At 46.7% G+C, this 13,104-nt stretch overlaps 1 protein-coding gene across 1 annotated transcript in view; it reads right to left on the bottom strand.

The window, feature by feature from the left end:
• Positions 1-4,658: 4,658 nt before the first annotated feature.
• NOTCH1 (notch receptor 1) overlaps positions 4,659-13,104 on the bottom strand; it is a 32,554-nt gene continuing 24,108 nt past the window's right edge. Inside the window, exons 21-34 of the mRNA XM_040405807.1 lie at positions 12,884-13,068; positions 12,668-12,800; positions 12,279-12,536; positions 12,082-12,194; positions 11,153-11,721; positions 10,018-10,431; positions 9,786-9,934; positions 9,047-9,266; positions 8,743-8,833; positions 8,442-8,607; positions 8,032-8,330; positions 7,555-7,702; positions 7,365-7,462; positions 4,659-7,234 (exon numbers count right to left, since the gene is read on the bottom strand). Coding sequence (XP_040261741.1) covers positions 5,861-7,234; positions 7,365-7,462; positions 7,555-7,702; positions 8,032-8,330; positions 8,442-8,607; positions 8,743-8,833; positions 9,047-9,266; positions 9,786-9,934; positions 10,018-10,431; positions 11,153-11,721; positions 12,082-12,194; positions 12,279-12,536; positions 12,668-12,800; positions 12,884-13,068 — 4,217 coding nt within the window. The 3' untranslated portion in view covers positions 4,659-5,860. The remainder of the gene's footprint in view (positions 7,235-7,364; positions 7,463-7,554; positions 7,703-8,031; positions 8,331-8,441; positions 8,608-8,742; positions 8,834-9,046; positions 9,267-9,785; positions 9,935-10,017; positions 10,432-11,152; positions 11,722-12,081; positions 12,195-12,278; positions 12,537-12,667; positions 12,801-12,883; positions 13,069-13,104) is intronic.

A 13,104-nucleotide genomic window follows, 5' to 3' on the forward strand; every position in this document is an offset into this window, starting at 1 on the left:
TCCTGGAGCCGCCACTAGGGGGAGGATTGTCTACAGCTGGCACTCGTGGTGGGAAGATGTCATTAGCCACCACTGGGGTGGGCACCGGGATATAAGGCTCAGCCAGCTTTACTACATGATGTTCTGTTACAGATTTCTGAAACACTCTGTGCTGCTGGGGGACTCCTCCAACACATGCAGTAGCATCCCCCCCAAAAAAATCTACGCCCCTCTTCTGAAATACTTTAAGTAGCTGACAGCCCACTATATTACAACTGCATCCAGAATATCCTGCTAGACAACCCACCAGACTAGGACAGGGAGGCCCATAGATCAGGGTGGTAGTGCAGAGCTCACATGTGCCACTGGAGGGCACCAGAATACCATACATATGGGTCACTGCTCTCCTGCCAATAACTTTACCCCCAGATTTCAGGGTAGGGTTTAACAATGCTCAACACCTCCTGGACTGATGATGACCCAAAATGTGCGTATTTCCGAGGCCATGTCATTCTCCACACTCATGGGATGTAGGAAGAAGCAGATCTGTTCACATTGCCGTTTGCCCCCACATTATTCTGCACTGTCGTTTTCACGGGGGAACGTTCCCTTCTACATTGATTTTGCTCGTGAAGGCAATTTCCTTCTGAATGAATCCGACTGGTCTAACCCCCTGTGGGGCTCATGCACACAAACCTATTTTCTTTCCATGTCCGTTCCGTTTTTTTTTTTGCAGACTGAATGCAGAACCGTTCATTTCAATGGGTCCGCAAAAAAAGTTACTCCGTGTGCATTCCGTTTCCATATGTCTGTTCCACAAAAAATAGAACATGTCTTATTATTGTCCACATTACGGAGAATGATAGGACTGTTCTATTAGGGGCCAGTTGTTCTGTTCCGCAAAATACAGAATGCACAAAGACAACATCCGTATTTTTTGCTGATCCGTGTTTTGTGGACTGCAAAATACATACGGTCATGTGCATGAGCCCTTAGAAGGAATGCCAGCCATGTAATGCATAGCCATAATAGGTCCGTCTGAGCACGTTTTTGGGAGTAGGGACAGAGAGTTTTCGTGCAAACATTAAAGAAAATATCCCAAGTATCTGATTGGTAGGGGTGTGTCCTCTGGGCCCCAGATTGGTGGTCACACATGAGCACTGCCACTCCATTCAAGCTTCTTTTCAGCAGTCCTTGGCAGCAGACCACTGCTTCATTTACTCCAGCACCTCATTCTTGTGATTGTTGGGGGTTCCAGCGGTCAGACCCCCGCTAATAAGGTATTTATTCCAGCAGATCAGCAGTGGACCCACTTCGTCACTGGGTGACAAAAGACAAAGTTAGGGCTCATGCACACAAATGTATTGTCCGTTCCGTTTTTTTTTTTTTTTGCAGAACCATTCATTTTAATGGGTCCACAAAAAAAACGGAAGTTACTCTGTGCATTCCATTTCCATATTTCCGTTCCGCAAAAAAAATTGAACATGTCTTATTATTGTCCGCATTATGGAGAATGATAGTACTGTTAGGGGCCAGCTGTTCCGTGCCGCAAAATATGGAATGCACACGGACTTCATCCGTATTTTTTGCAGACCGCTAAATACATACAGTTGTGTGCATGAGGCCTTAGTCAGCACCTCCTGGAAATTGAAGTGAACGTGCAGGTGCCTGTCACCAAGGGCTGAAATTACAAAATAGCAAACACAATGCCTCAGCACTCTGCACCATCGACTGTACAAGCGAATGCTATATTCACTCTATCAAGTCTGAGGTACTTAGCAATGTCATGGTGGCGCGCTGTGTTCGCTGCTGTCCTAGCCAGACGCTGCATCACTTAACCTTCCGATGCTGCTCCTCGGCCGGCACCTGTCAGCCTTCCTCTGGCAGAGTTGGTCGCAAGAGCCCTTGGTCCCCAGCTGGGGGCCGCAGCCTGCGCTTGGCCTCTTTTCCCTGGGGTGTAGGGAACACGTGCCTTCTGGCTCTTATAGGGCCAGTGCACCTGTTCTGTATTTTCACCAGCTAATGGCTGGACATCTGTGGGTGCGTAAGGCCTAGTTCACACTTTGGTTATTTGGTCAGTTATTTTCATCAGTGATTGTGAGCCAAAACCAGGTGCAGATCTTTCCATTATATCTGATCTCTGTGGAGGCTTCACTACTGGTTTCAGCTCACAATAAGGCCGCATGCACACGACAATAGTTTCAGTCCGCATCCGATCCACATTTTTTGTGCAGATCAGATGTGGACCCTTTTTTTTTCAATGGGGTCACATAAGATGCGGACAGCACACAGTGTGCTGTCTGGATCCGTATGTCCGATCCACGGCCTTGCAAAAAAGAAAAAAAAAATGTATAACGTCTTATTCTTATCTGTTTTGCAGGCAAGAATATGCATTTCTAACAAAGGGGAGGACGTGCAGATCCACAAAAACTAATACGGTCGTGTGCATGAGACCTTACTAATGGATATAACTGATCTGAAGTCGATTCATTCAAATACTTTGATTTTAAAGGGATTCTGTCAGCAAGATTTTAGCTACAGCTCCTTATGAAGGTAATTAGCATATGAATAAAAGCGATTTTTTGCAAAAATGAAAAGATGGTGGGGATAAGACTAGTATATTTTTATCTAGATCAAGGAGACTGATATGATGATATGAAAAGCTCTGTAGTGAAAATCTCAATGATAGAATCCCTTTAATGTTTTCATACAGCATTAGAATTTATTGGCTCCGTGCAGCCAAAGATTGTATCACCCGAAGTTGCGTGAAACCTCGGTGAATTCCTACTGTATTCATATCTGCGTAATTAAAAATAAGACTCTAAAGTGGGCCTTGGTACCGCAGTACCAGCCAGTAGCCCACTTCGGATTGCTATTTTAAATACGCAGATATGAATAAAGTAAGAATCTACCGAGGTCTCACGCAACTTTGGGCGAGACAAACTTTGGCTCCACTGAACCCATACATCTTAATTAGAGATGAGCGGACCATAACGCATTTCTATGATGGAATGCCTTTAGAGGACTCCCCTGCATAACAGAAACGGGACAAATCCGTTATGCCAGCCATAGACTTCTATTATGACAGAATGCCTCTAAAGGCATTCAGTCATAGAATTGCGTTATGGTCCGTGGTATCGGAATCCATAAAGCAATTCTGCTTTTACCACCAAACGAAGCGTGAATGAATTTCATAACATGAAATTCTCTCATCTCTAATTTTAATCAAAGTATTTGAACAAATTGACTTCGGATCTATGATCGGAAGGTTGATTTGCTAAAGCCTAGTTGGCGCGGCGGTTCCACACCCACTGCCTGTTGCAGCAAATATATTTTGATCAAAATGGTTTATGCCCATCCACCACTGCAAGGTGACCTCTTACTGGATGGGAGAGCAGGCTCCTTATGTACACCGTGTCTGCTCTGCTTGTTCAGACCCCAGCTGTATACTGCACGAAGTAAAAACAGCCTGTGGAGAAGACTCCGACTCTGCTCGGGTGACTCACTTCCCCAGGAGGATGTTTAACATTCCAGTGGGAAGCATCAGAGCTGCGCTCGATAATGTTAGTATGTTCCCCTCCAGACCAACCCATAAACTGCTGTCGTATACTGACCAGTATAATTGACCAGCATGCGCTAATAATGGACAAGCTGCAGGACAGAGTGAGAGGCCTGGATTTTCCAATCTTAGTCAAGAGGAACAAATATAGATCCCACTTACGACCAACTCTGCTTAGAAAGCTCATGACTGCTGAGTAAAGAGGAACCCAAGTGTCTCACTCAGCTCTGCGGCCAAAGAGCAGGAAGTGGGGAGAGCAGCAGGCGGCCATCAAAACAGAACTAAAAGATGTGCCTCATACCGGGTGGCTGCACTTCCCCTAAAAGCCGCCGTAAAGACGTTCCTGCGTTGTCCTGTTCTGCCAGGTGACTGTGGTCGTGACACATTGCGCTGCAGCATCAGAAATAGAGAAAGTGAACGTGGTCGGGCTGCATCCTTCAAGTGGCCACTGCCACGATCAGACACAAGAAATCCAGCAGGTTCGGGACTGGGTGGTCTTGGTCTTAGTAACTTCTAAGCCATTCCATTGTGATGTACAGGACCGTAGCGTCAACATGCTGAGGTTTTTCACCATGTAGCCCCAATCCCAGTAACATCTGCTTCTGGGAAAGCTGGTTGACAACCAGTGTGGTCGCCATTACAACTCCTTTTAGGCTTAACACCTAATTTTCCTCAAATTAGATATCCAATGCTACCATCTCATCTCAGGAATCTAGAAATGCTGGATGACCATCCTTATAGGGAGCTTATGGGATGCATCGTCTACCATTCTTCTGGGGAGAGAACTGAACGCTTCAGTTCATGTTGAAAGTGAGGGCGAAACAAGGGTTACGGCACTGCAAGTGGGCGAAGCAAAGGCACTCGCCTCAAGCCTCACTCTGGAAGTGCATTGTACTGATCCACAGTTTTACGCTGTGCTATAGGATCTCACAGTTCTCCTGGTTGTTATTGGAAACAGTCAGCAAGCCTGTCACCTTAGCGGAGCGTATATAATGTGAGGGAGGGGGATGGCTGGTGTGAAGGCAACACTTAGCGGAATCATTTCAGATTTCAGCTCTGTATATCACCCCTCTCCCAAGCAGATTTACAAAATTTCAACAAATGCCTACTTTTTTTTTTAATATGATTTATTATGACAAAAGATGTTGTTTACAAAGCCATAAAAAAAATTCCATCATTATTTGCAATCTACAACTTTGCAGGTAACCGATGCGATCCCCGTCACTACATCTAGTCAGCTTTTTTCCATTTCGCTTCACAAGATGACGTCGGGTAGGTGTCCACATGTTAGAGGTGCATATGAAGGGACTACAGCTCTCCTCCTAAGTTAGTAGTAATACGCTTTTTACATCTTATCGTAAACTCTTCAGCGGGGACGTCCACGCTCCTCACCGGTCTCCTGACGTTTGAGCGTCCGTTGCTGAAATGTCTTTGTGAGATTACAGTTTGCGGAGGACGCTTAACCTGTAGTAGGATACAGGTCAGGCGGATATTCACGTAGACTTTTTAAACAAAATCCACAGTATAGGAATACTCTCTATATACAAAGCTTAGAAATGCCACAGGCTTGTACCAAAAAATCACTTCTTTGTGTTTGTTTCGGCAAGGCGCCGAACCGAGGGCTCCAGGGAAAGATGTCGATGGGAAACCATTATAACATACAGCTATGGAGGGAAGCTGGGGAACATGAATATCACAACATATTTCTACAAATATAAAAAAGTAAAAAATAAAATGTTCTGGGCACTAATCAGTTCATGAGTTCACAAGCTGCTGTTTCTTGACATTTCCAATCGGACCGTGTCTCGTGCAGTCGTGTTACTCGTGACCATAATACTGGAGGAGGTCTCGATGAGGGATGCACAGCCTGGCCTGACTACAGTGTATATATAGAATTTTTACACCTTACACAATGTACAGTATATGTTTGCCAGGCGGCAGGTGAATGGTATTGTTCTTTGCTGTTGATCTGTAGATATTTGGGGGGGGGGGGGGGGGGACACTGCAGAATAAATACCATTTTTAATACAAAGAATCTGTCATTTGCACAATAAAAATATCTCTTTTTATACTTTAAGGCAGGAATATAAAAAAAAAATACATAAAATAAGAGACATGACCATGTGTGAGACATAAATAACGAGGGGCAGTGTTTTAAGGTCCTCACTAAAAGTACTTCAATAAATAAAAAAAATAAAAAAAGTTCATGTCTCTGAAATATAAAATTGTAGAAAAATGTTCTTGTTTCATTTCTTTGTGACAGTGCCTCGCGTCAGCCCAACAACAAGGCCGCACTTTACGGCTGTAGTCTGTACAAGGAGTTCATTTGAAAGCCTCAGGAATGTGGTTGTGTTGGGGCTGTATGTTCGTTGGAGGGCTTGATATACCCTCTGACCAGTCAGACATATTAGAATGAGGGGATGAGCTTGACCATTGGTCTGGTGACTCGGGGGATGGGGTCAGGAAAGGGTGGTCCGGAACTTGTAACTGGTGGCTTGGGGTATTGTCTATGGGAGAAGAGTAACTGTGCTGGGAGGGTGGTGTTAGGAATTGGGTGGTTGACATGGATTGTGTAAGGGTGGTAGGCATGGAGCCCGATAGGATCTGAGTATCCTGGGGCATGATGGAACGAAGACCATTGCTCGTCAATTGCTGCATGTCTGATTGGGCCATGTCATTTCCACAGAAGGATGCACCAATACGGGCGCTAGATGCAGAAGTTGCATTGTGCTGTTGCTGCAGCTGTAAGTTTTGTTGCTGAATTTGCTGAGCCTGCAGAAGATGAGGCTGGCTGGACATCCGTGTGTTGGGAATAGCCTGATAGGACATCATGGGTGAAATAGTTGTGTTGGGCAGACCACTATGTAAAGAGGTAATCAAACTATGCTGGAGAGCTGCCGCAGTTTGCTGATGTCCACCCTGCTGGAGGTTAGTTCTCATGGGATTGTACTGGTTCAGGACCATCCCATTCTGCAGCCTCAGCCAATCGCACTGACCATTCATTGCCGATCCACCCACTGTAAAGTGCATGGAGCCTCCGTTCAGTACAGTGCTGGGGCTAGATACAGAAAGGTGAGAGAGACGGGGTGTCATGGACTCAAATGCCATCCGGTTACTGCCACCAACCATTTCTTGCTTGGCAGACATATTCATGTGATTCATACTGATATGGGTGTCAGGCATATTGCTGAGGTGGTTGAGAGGCATCGATGGAGACTGCTGGAATGGAGAGGTCATCAGAGGTGGAGAGGACACATCAGACAAGTATCCATGGGGAGACTCCAACGAGTCGACAGGAGAGAGGACACCAGAGCTGCTGTTATCCAACATCCCACCCTTGCCATCTTGAGACTTTTTCCTTCTGGCTTTAAGATCTTTGCACCCAGAAGCCTTGGCACTTGGCTTTCGGGCCTTCTTCCCTTGCACTGCTGGCTTCATGTTTCCAATATACCCATTAGGGGAGCAGATGGGAGATAAGGTTGGAGCACCCATGGGCCCGTTGTGCAGTTGTGGACTCCTCACAAGGTTATAGTCGTCTAATAATCGAACAATATCTTGGTGCATGCGCTCTTGGGCAATGTCACGTGGAAGCCGGTCCATGTGGTCGGTGATGTCTCGGTTCGCGTAGTGATCCAGAAGAACTTTGGCTGTTTCGTAGCTTCCTTCTCTTGCAGCAAGGAAGAGAGGCGTTTCCTCCTGTAAAGAGAGAGCAGGTCAGAACATTTGCAGCAGCACATTTCCCGTTCATACAGTCATTTCCAGAGAAAAACATTTTATCACATTTAGGAGAGGCCACAGATTGGAAAACAAAATAAATTGTTCTCACCTTATTATTTTGCATGTCTTTATTGGCGCCATTTTTCAAGAGAACCATTGCTGCGTCCACATTATTCACAGCAGCTGCCCAGTGTAAAGCAGATTTTCCTGGTGGAAATAAAATACAATGAAAGATTTTAGAAAAACCCAGAATGCACAAGAGCAACATGTGATGGATGAAATAGTGTCCATGTCTTTACCAAGATCATCCACTGCATTCACATCTGCATGGGAGTTGATCAGTTCCTCCACCATGCCCTCCACAGCCAGACGAGCCGCTAGGATCAGCGGAGTTGTGCCGTCATACATGCGGGCATCCAACTCTGTTGCTCTGTTCCGAATGAGAATCTGTTCAAGAAAAAAACCAACGGTGATTAATCTTAATTCCCAGGACACCAAATCTTCAGACTTCCTATTCAGATAAGTGACTTAGCTACATCTGGAGATTGTAGACATATTAAAAAGTACTGCTCTGAGCACAGAGTGTGGACTACGAATCCACAGAAGGTACAGCCGAGCAGAGGCGATAAAAGCCAAAAGGTGTGGAGCACTTTTTATTAAAGTCTAGGTACCCTTTAATGACTGGACATCACATAGATCCTTACAGAAACAGCAATATAACACTTGTGTCAAAAGAATTTGTGCAATTTCATTAGTAAAATAAATAACACACGCACCTGGAAAACACCTTGAGCATCAGCAGCAACTGCAGCATGAAGAGGAGTCCGCCCCATGTTGTCCTGTACGTTGGCATCTGCACTAGACTCCAGCAGCCGTTTGGCAGCGTCTGCACGGGCATATCTGGCAGCCAGATGAAGGGCAGTCTCTCCGGTGCGATCGGTATGGTTGTGCAGATTTGCACCTTGACCAATAAAGTCAGAGATTGTGTTGGCCGATGCATCCTCCTCTTCCTCACTGTTCCCAGTCTCTAGTCCTCCTCCACTGCATGCTGCAATCATTAGTGGGGTGAAGCCATCTGCAGGGACACAACAGACGGTCAGATGACACCTTCAACTAGTACCCGGGAGGCAGCTGATATTTCTACAAGATTTTCTCCCCATCGGAGGGAAAAATAAAAAAAGCTTACCAGGTCCTCGCACGTTAACATCCATGCAGTCAGTATCAATCTCTCCTTGGGGTGGAGTGGGAGCCATAGATGGAGCCCTGAGATCAGCTGCGTCCAGATGTTGCTGTGTCCACTGTCTGTGGTCTGTCTGATCATCAAGGTCGGGAAGTATGACGTGATCATCCAACTATGAGAGAAGACAACATTCAGCAAAAGGGCAACCCCAGACCTGAACTTCTGGAGTTCTCATCTATAAATGAAGCACAGATCCTTATGAAGACCCAAATATGTAAAACCTCCACACAAGACGATCTCATCTTACCCGGAATCTCTTGCTCTCTGAGGTTTCTTCATCTCCCCACTCATTTTGATTATCATCCATCAAAGAACCATCTGCAGCATTTTTTAGGGGCCTTTTACAGAGGAAAAAAACAAAACAAAGCATTAAAATTAATAAAAAACATTAAAATCCCAAAAATAAAAAGCATAATGAAAAACAGGACATTGTGATAGTGGAGACACAAAGCATAAACATAAAAACCATAGAAACACAAACTGCTGATATCAATACATAAAATGTGACGTCTGCTCGCACCCAGCGCCAGGTTCAGCTATTCAATACTCACTTTAACCCCACAGAATCCTCCCCAAGGGGCTCTCGCCTCTTCTTTTTAGTTGACTCCTTTGGACTGAAGCCTTCTGGGAACCAGAGGTGGCCGTGCTCCCGGCGTCTCTTCTTGTTGAGAACGATGACTCCAACAACAGCAAAGATGACTAAGAGGACACACAGGCTGACACCCAGGCTGGGATAGAGCGGTGAGCTGGGCGGTGGACCTGGCGGTTCACCTGCAGATAACCAGGAGACAGACATTAAAGCTGCATTTCAAAGCACCAGCACAAAGAAAATGAACTGAATTTTCTTTTAAGAAAAAAAATAAAATAAAAATGATCGTAAGCTTAGGGGGAAAATAAATAAATAAATCACTTCAAAAATAAGATTATTTCCCGTTACTCATCAGAATTGCAAATTACCATAAAAAAATCTCTCCTGCCCCAAATGGCAGTATCAAGAGACACGTTTTCTTTACTCCTTTAAGAAAACGGATTAATCAACTTCACATCACTGCGCTCTTATTGAGCTGTTAAGACAGAGGATTTACATGGGATTTTCGAGATAACGGTTCTACCACCTCGTGCGCACTATTGATCAGTTTCTCTCCCTCTCTTTCCCCTTCTTAAAGAATTAATGATCCTGATGTAAATCCAGTCAAAGGAAAAAAAACTGAAAGACCTTTTATTTACGAAGCTTGTTGGAAGGATGTGGAAATTCCTTACTGTACGGACTACTGAAGTTTGAGAACTTACTTCGAACAGCTTCTATCTTGTATGGGAGGTCTAAATTGCCAAGAGAGGCCAGAGCCCCAAGGAATGCCGCAACGTCCGTGGCACTGTTGAAGCACTGGGAATTGGTCTGTAAACACTGACGGTTATCGATCTCCAGGTAGACGATTGACCTGTGTGGGAGGGTTAGAGGTCAGTCGCTATCCAGTCATGAGAAGCTTTATCACTTACTGCTAGAAGGAAATGCTGTACCTACCCCTTCACCTCCAGCTGGTCCAGTTCTCTCCGATATCTGGCAGGAATCAGGGAATCCTTCACACTACTGAAGATGGGGGCATCGGACCATTCCCTTGTGGACCTTTTGATGTGATGCTTCTTCAGCTCCTCCTTATTACCGTAGTATGGGAAAATCATGTACTCTCCATGCTCGTTCTTCTTGAACACAACATTGGTATGGAGGATCCTGCTCAGCTCACGGAGGAAGTCCACGGAAATGTTCTTTAGTTTTTCTGGTGGCACCAGGACTACTACAACAAGGGTGCCATCAGCCAATTTCTCAGGCATATTATAAGCGCAGTCCAAACCATCCCATTCACACTCGGCATTGTTGCAGCCTTGGTCACAGTGACCGTCCTGGAAGTGGTCCTTGCAATACTGGTCATAGAGGGGACTGGAAAAGGTGGAAAATAGAGTCAGTCATAGTAGCTTGAAATACAGCTGTACTGAGATAGACAGGTCAAATTTGATGAATGGTTACTGATCCCTCATCAGATACTATGTTTACGGACGTGACTTCCAATTAATATAGAAACAATTTCCATTGAAGCCTTGGTAGCACGACCACCCCGGCTCAGCGCATGGCCCTCAGCCCCCCCTCCCCGGCTCAGCGCATGGCCCTCAGCCCCCCCTCCCCGGCTCAGCGCATGGCCCTCAGCCCCCCCTCCCCGGCTCAGCGCATGGCCCTCAGCCCCCCCTCCCCGGCTCAGCGCATGGCCCTCAGCCCCCCCTCCCCGGCTCAGCGCATGGCCCTCAGCCCCCCCTCCCCGGCTCAGCGCATGGCCCTCAACCCCCCTTCCCCGGCTCAGCGCATGGCCCTCAGCCCCCCCCTCCCCGGCTCAGCGCATGGCCCTCAGCCACCCCTCCCCGGCTCAGCGCATGGCCCTCAGCCCCCCCTCCCCGGCTCAGCGCATGGCCCTCAGCCCCCCCTCCCCGGCTCAGCGCATGGCCCTCAGCCCCCCCTCCCTGGCTCAGCGCATGGCCCTCAACCCCCCCCTCCCCGGCTCAGCGCATGGCCCTCAGCCCCCCCTCCCCGGCTCAGCGCATGGCCCTCAGCCCCCCTTCCCTGCTCGCCCTTTTGTAAAGCAACCTTCTATTATGTCTTTATAACTTACTTGCATTGGATGTCAATGTTCTGGCAGTCAAAACCATCATAGAGGCATCCTGCATTATTGCACTGGGAGTCGCATTTGCCATCGTTAAAATATTTCCAGCACTGCAGAGCATTGGTGCAGTTCTTCCAAGGATCATAGAAATCAAGGGAGCAATCGCCTCCATCCCATCCACAGGCATGAGTATTGCAGTTGGTGTTGCAGATCTTATTCCCAGCCTGACCAGCACACTGGTCAATCTTACAATCTTCTTCAAAATCAGAAGGCTCAATGTCCTGTCCTGGACCACCTTTAAAGCCATAGTCTAAGAAGTGGCAAAAGAGACCATTAAAGTTCCGGGGGCAGATGCACTGGTAGAAAGGCTCCTCTGTCACAAACTTGCACGTGCCGCCATTGTAGCAAGGGTTTGAATTACAGGGGCTGCTGACCGGAAACTGACACATGGGTCCAGTGAAATCATCCGGACAGACACATTTAGGGGTCTTGAGGGTAGATATACAGGTCCCGCCATTGTGACAAAAAAGGTTCCCGCACAGACGTGTGTCATATTCGCAAGTGGCGCCATCGAATCCCTTTAATGAAAAAATAAATAACTCAGATTTCTCTGAAATGTAACGTAAATCTCAACTAGCCCGACCACATCAGGCCCTGATATACCTAAACCTTAATCTCCGTGTCATGCCAAGCTCCATGATTTCCCAATATACACTAACAAGCTTCAATTCCTCACCAGATCTTGCTGCCTCTGAAAAGGAGCCATTGTGTTTACATCCAGAGGCTGAAGATGTGTCCCGATTATGTGTGAGCAGGACTAGTGCTGGGACTCGGCCTCTGATTGTGAACAGATATTTCTATTCCATCATCTTTTTGTGATTTGGTGTCATAGACCTCACGCCTTCTGCCCATATTCTACTCCATTATGTGCTCCTTACCGGCGGACACTTGCAGATGAAGCCTCTCTCAGTATTACTCGCGATAGCACAAGATCCACCGTTTCTACATGGTTTTCCTTTGCATCCATCAAGCAGTGAATCACAGTGCCTCCCTGGGAAAGTCATGAAAATACCAATTACATCTACAGGAATCCACTTCACAAACACCGGGGAAGGATCGGGCCTGGTCTTATTACCTGTAAATCCTTGTCTGCATTCGCAGCGGTAGTCATTCACAAGCTGGACACAGTTCTGGGTTCCACGGGCGTCACAAGGGCTTGAAAGGCATTCGTTCACATCCCCCTCACAGCGCTCTCCAACAAACCCTGGCAGACAGTTGCAGTGGTATCCACCCACGCGGTCTACACATTTTCCACCGTTGAAGCATTTAGGTTCCTGGTTGGGTCCCTCGTACAGCGGGTTGCAGTCATCTATGTTAATTTCACAGTGAACGCCTAGAGGTAAAAGAAGAAAATGCTGAATATAGATGAAACAGAAATGATAAAGAGTAGATGCACAGTTCCTATGACACCTGCATTCTATTCATATATACAATAGTGTAAGTGCACCATGGTGTTTGCGTTACCTTGAGTGCCTCTAGGACAGGAGCATTTGTAGGTGTTGATCAGATCAATGCAGGTTCCCCCATTTTGGCAGGGGTGAGAGTGGCACTCATTAATTTCCTCTGAGCAGTTAACCCCATGGTAGCCAGCAACACACTGCAGAAGATATAGAATACATCAATTATCTGGTCTCAGGACCCGGCCTTCTAATTCAGCAGCAGGGTGCAGGGGCTGCTCACCTCACAGGAGTAGCCCCCCAGGTAGTCTGTACAGGTGGCTCCGTTCTGACATGGATTGGGAGTACATTCATCTACCTGCTCCTCGCAGTAGCTTCCTGTATACCCGGGCTGACACAGACAGTGGTGGGTGTTTCCAGTGTCACGACAAGATCCGGAATTACGGCAGAGATTATTAACGTCCACCCCTGGCGACAGAAGCATCACAGTGAGACAAGGGAAGC

Source organism: Bufo bufo, chromosome 8, assembly GCF_905171765.1.
Source record: "Bufo bufo chromosome 8, aBufBuf1.1, whole genome shotgun sequence".
In the NCBI taxonomy this organism is placed as follows: Eukaryota; Metazoa; Chordata; class Amphibia; order Anura; family Bufonidae; genus Bufo; species Bufo bufo.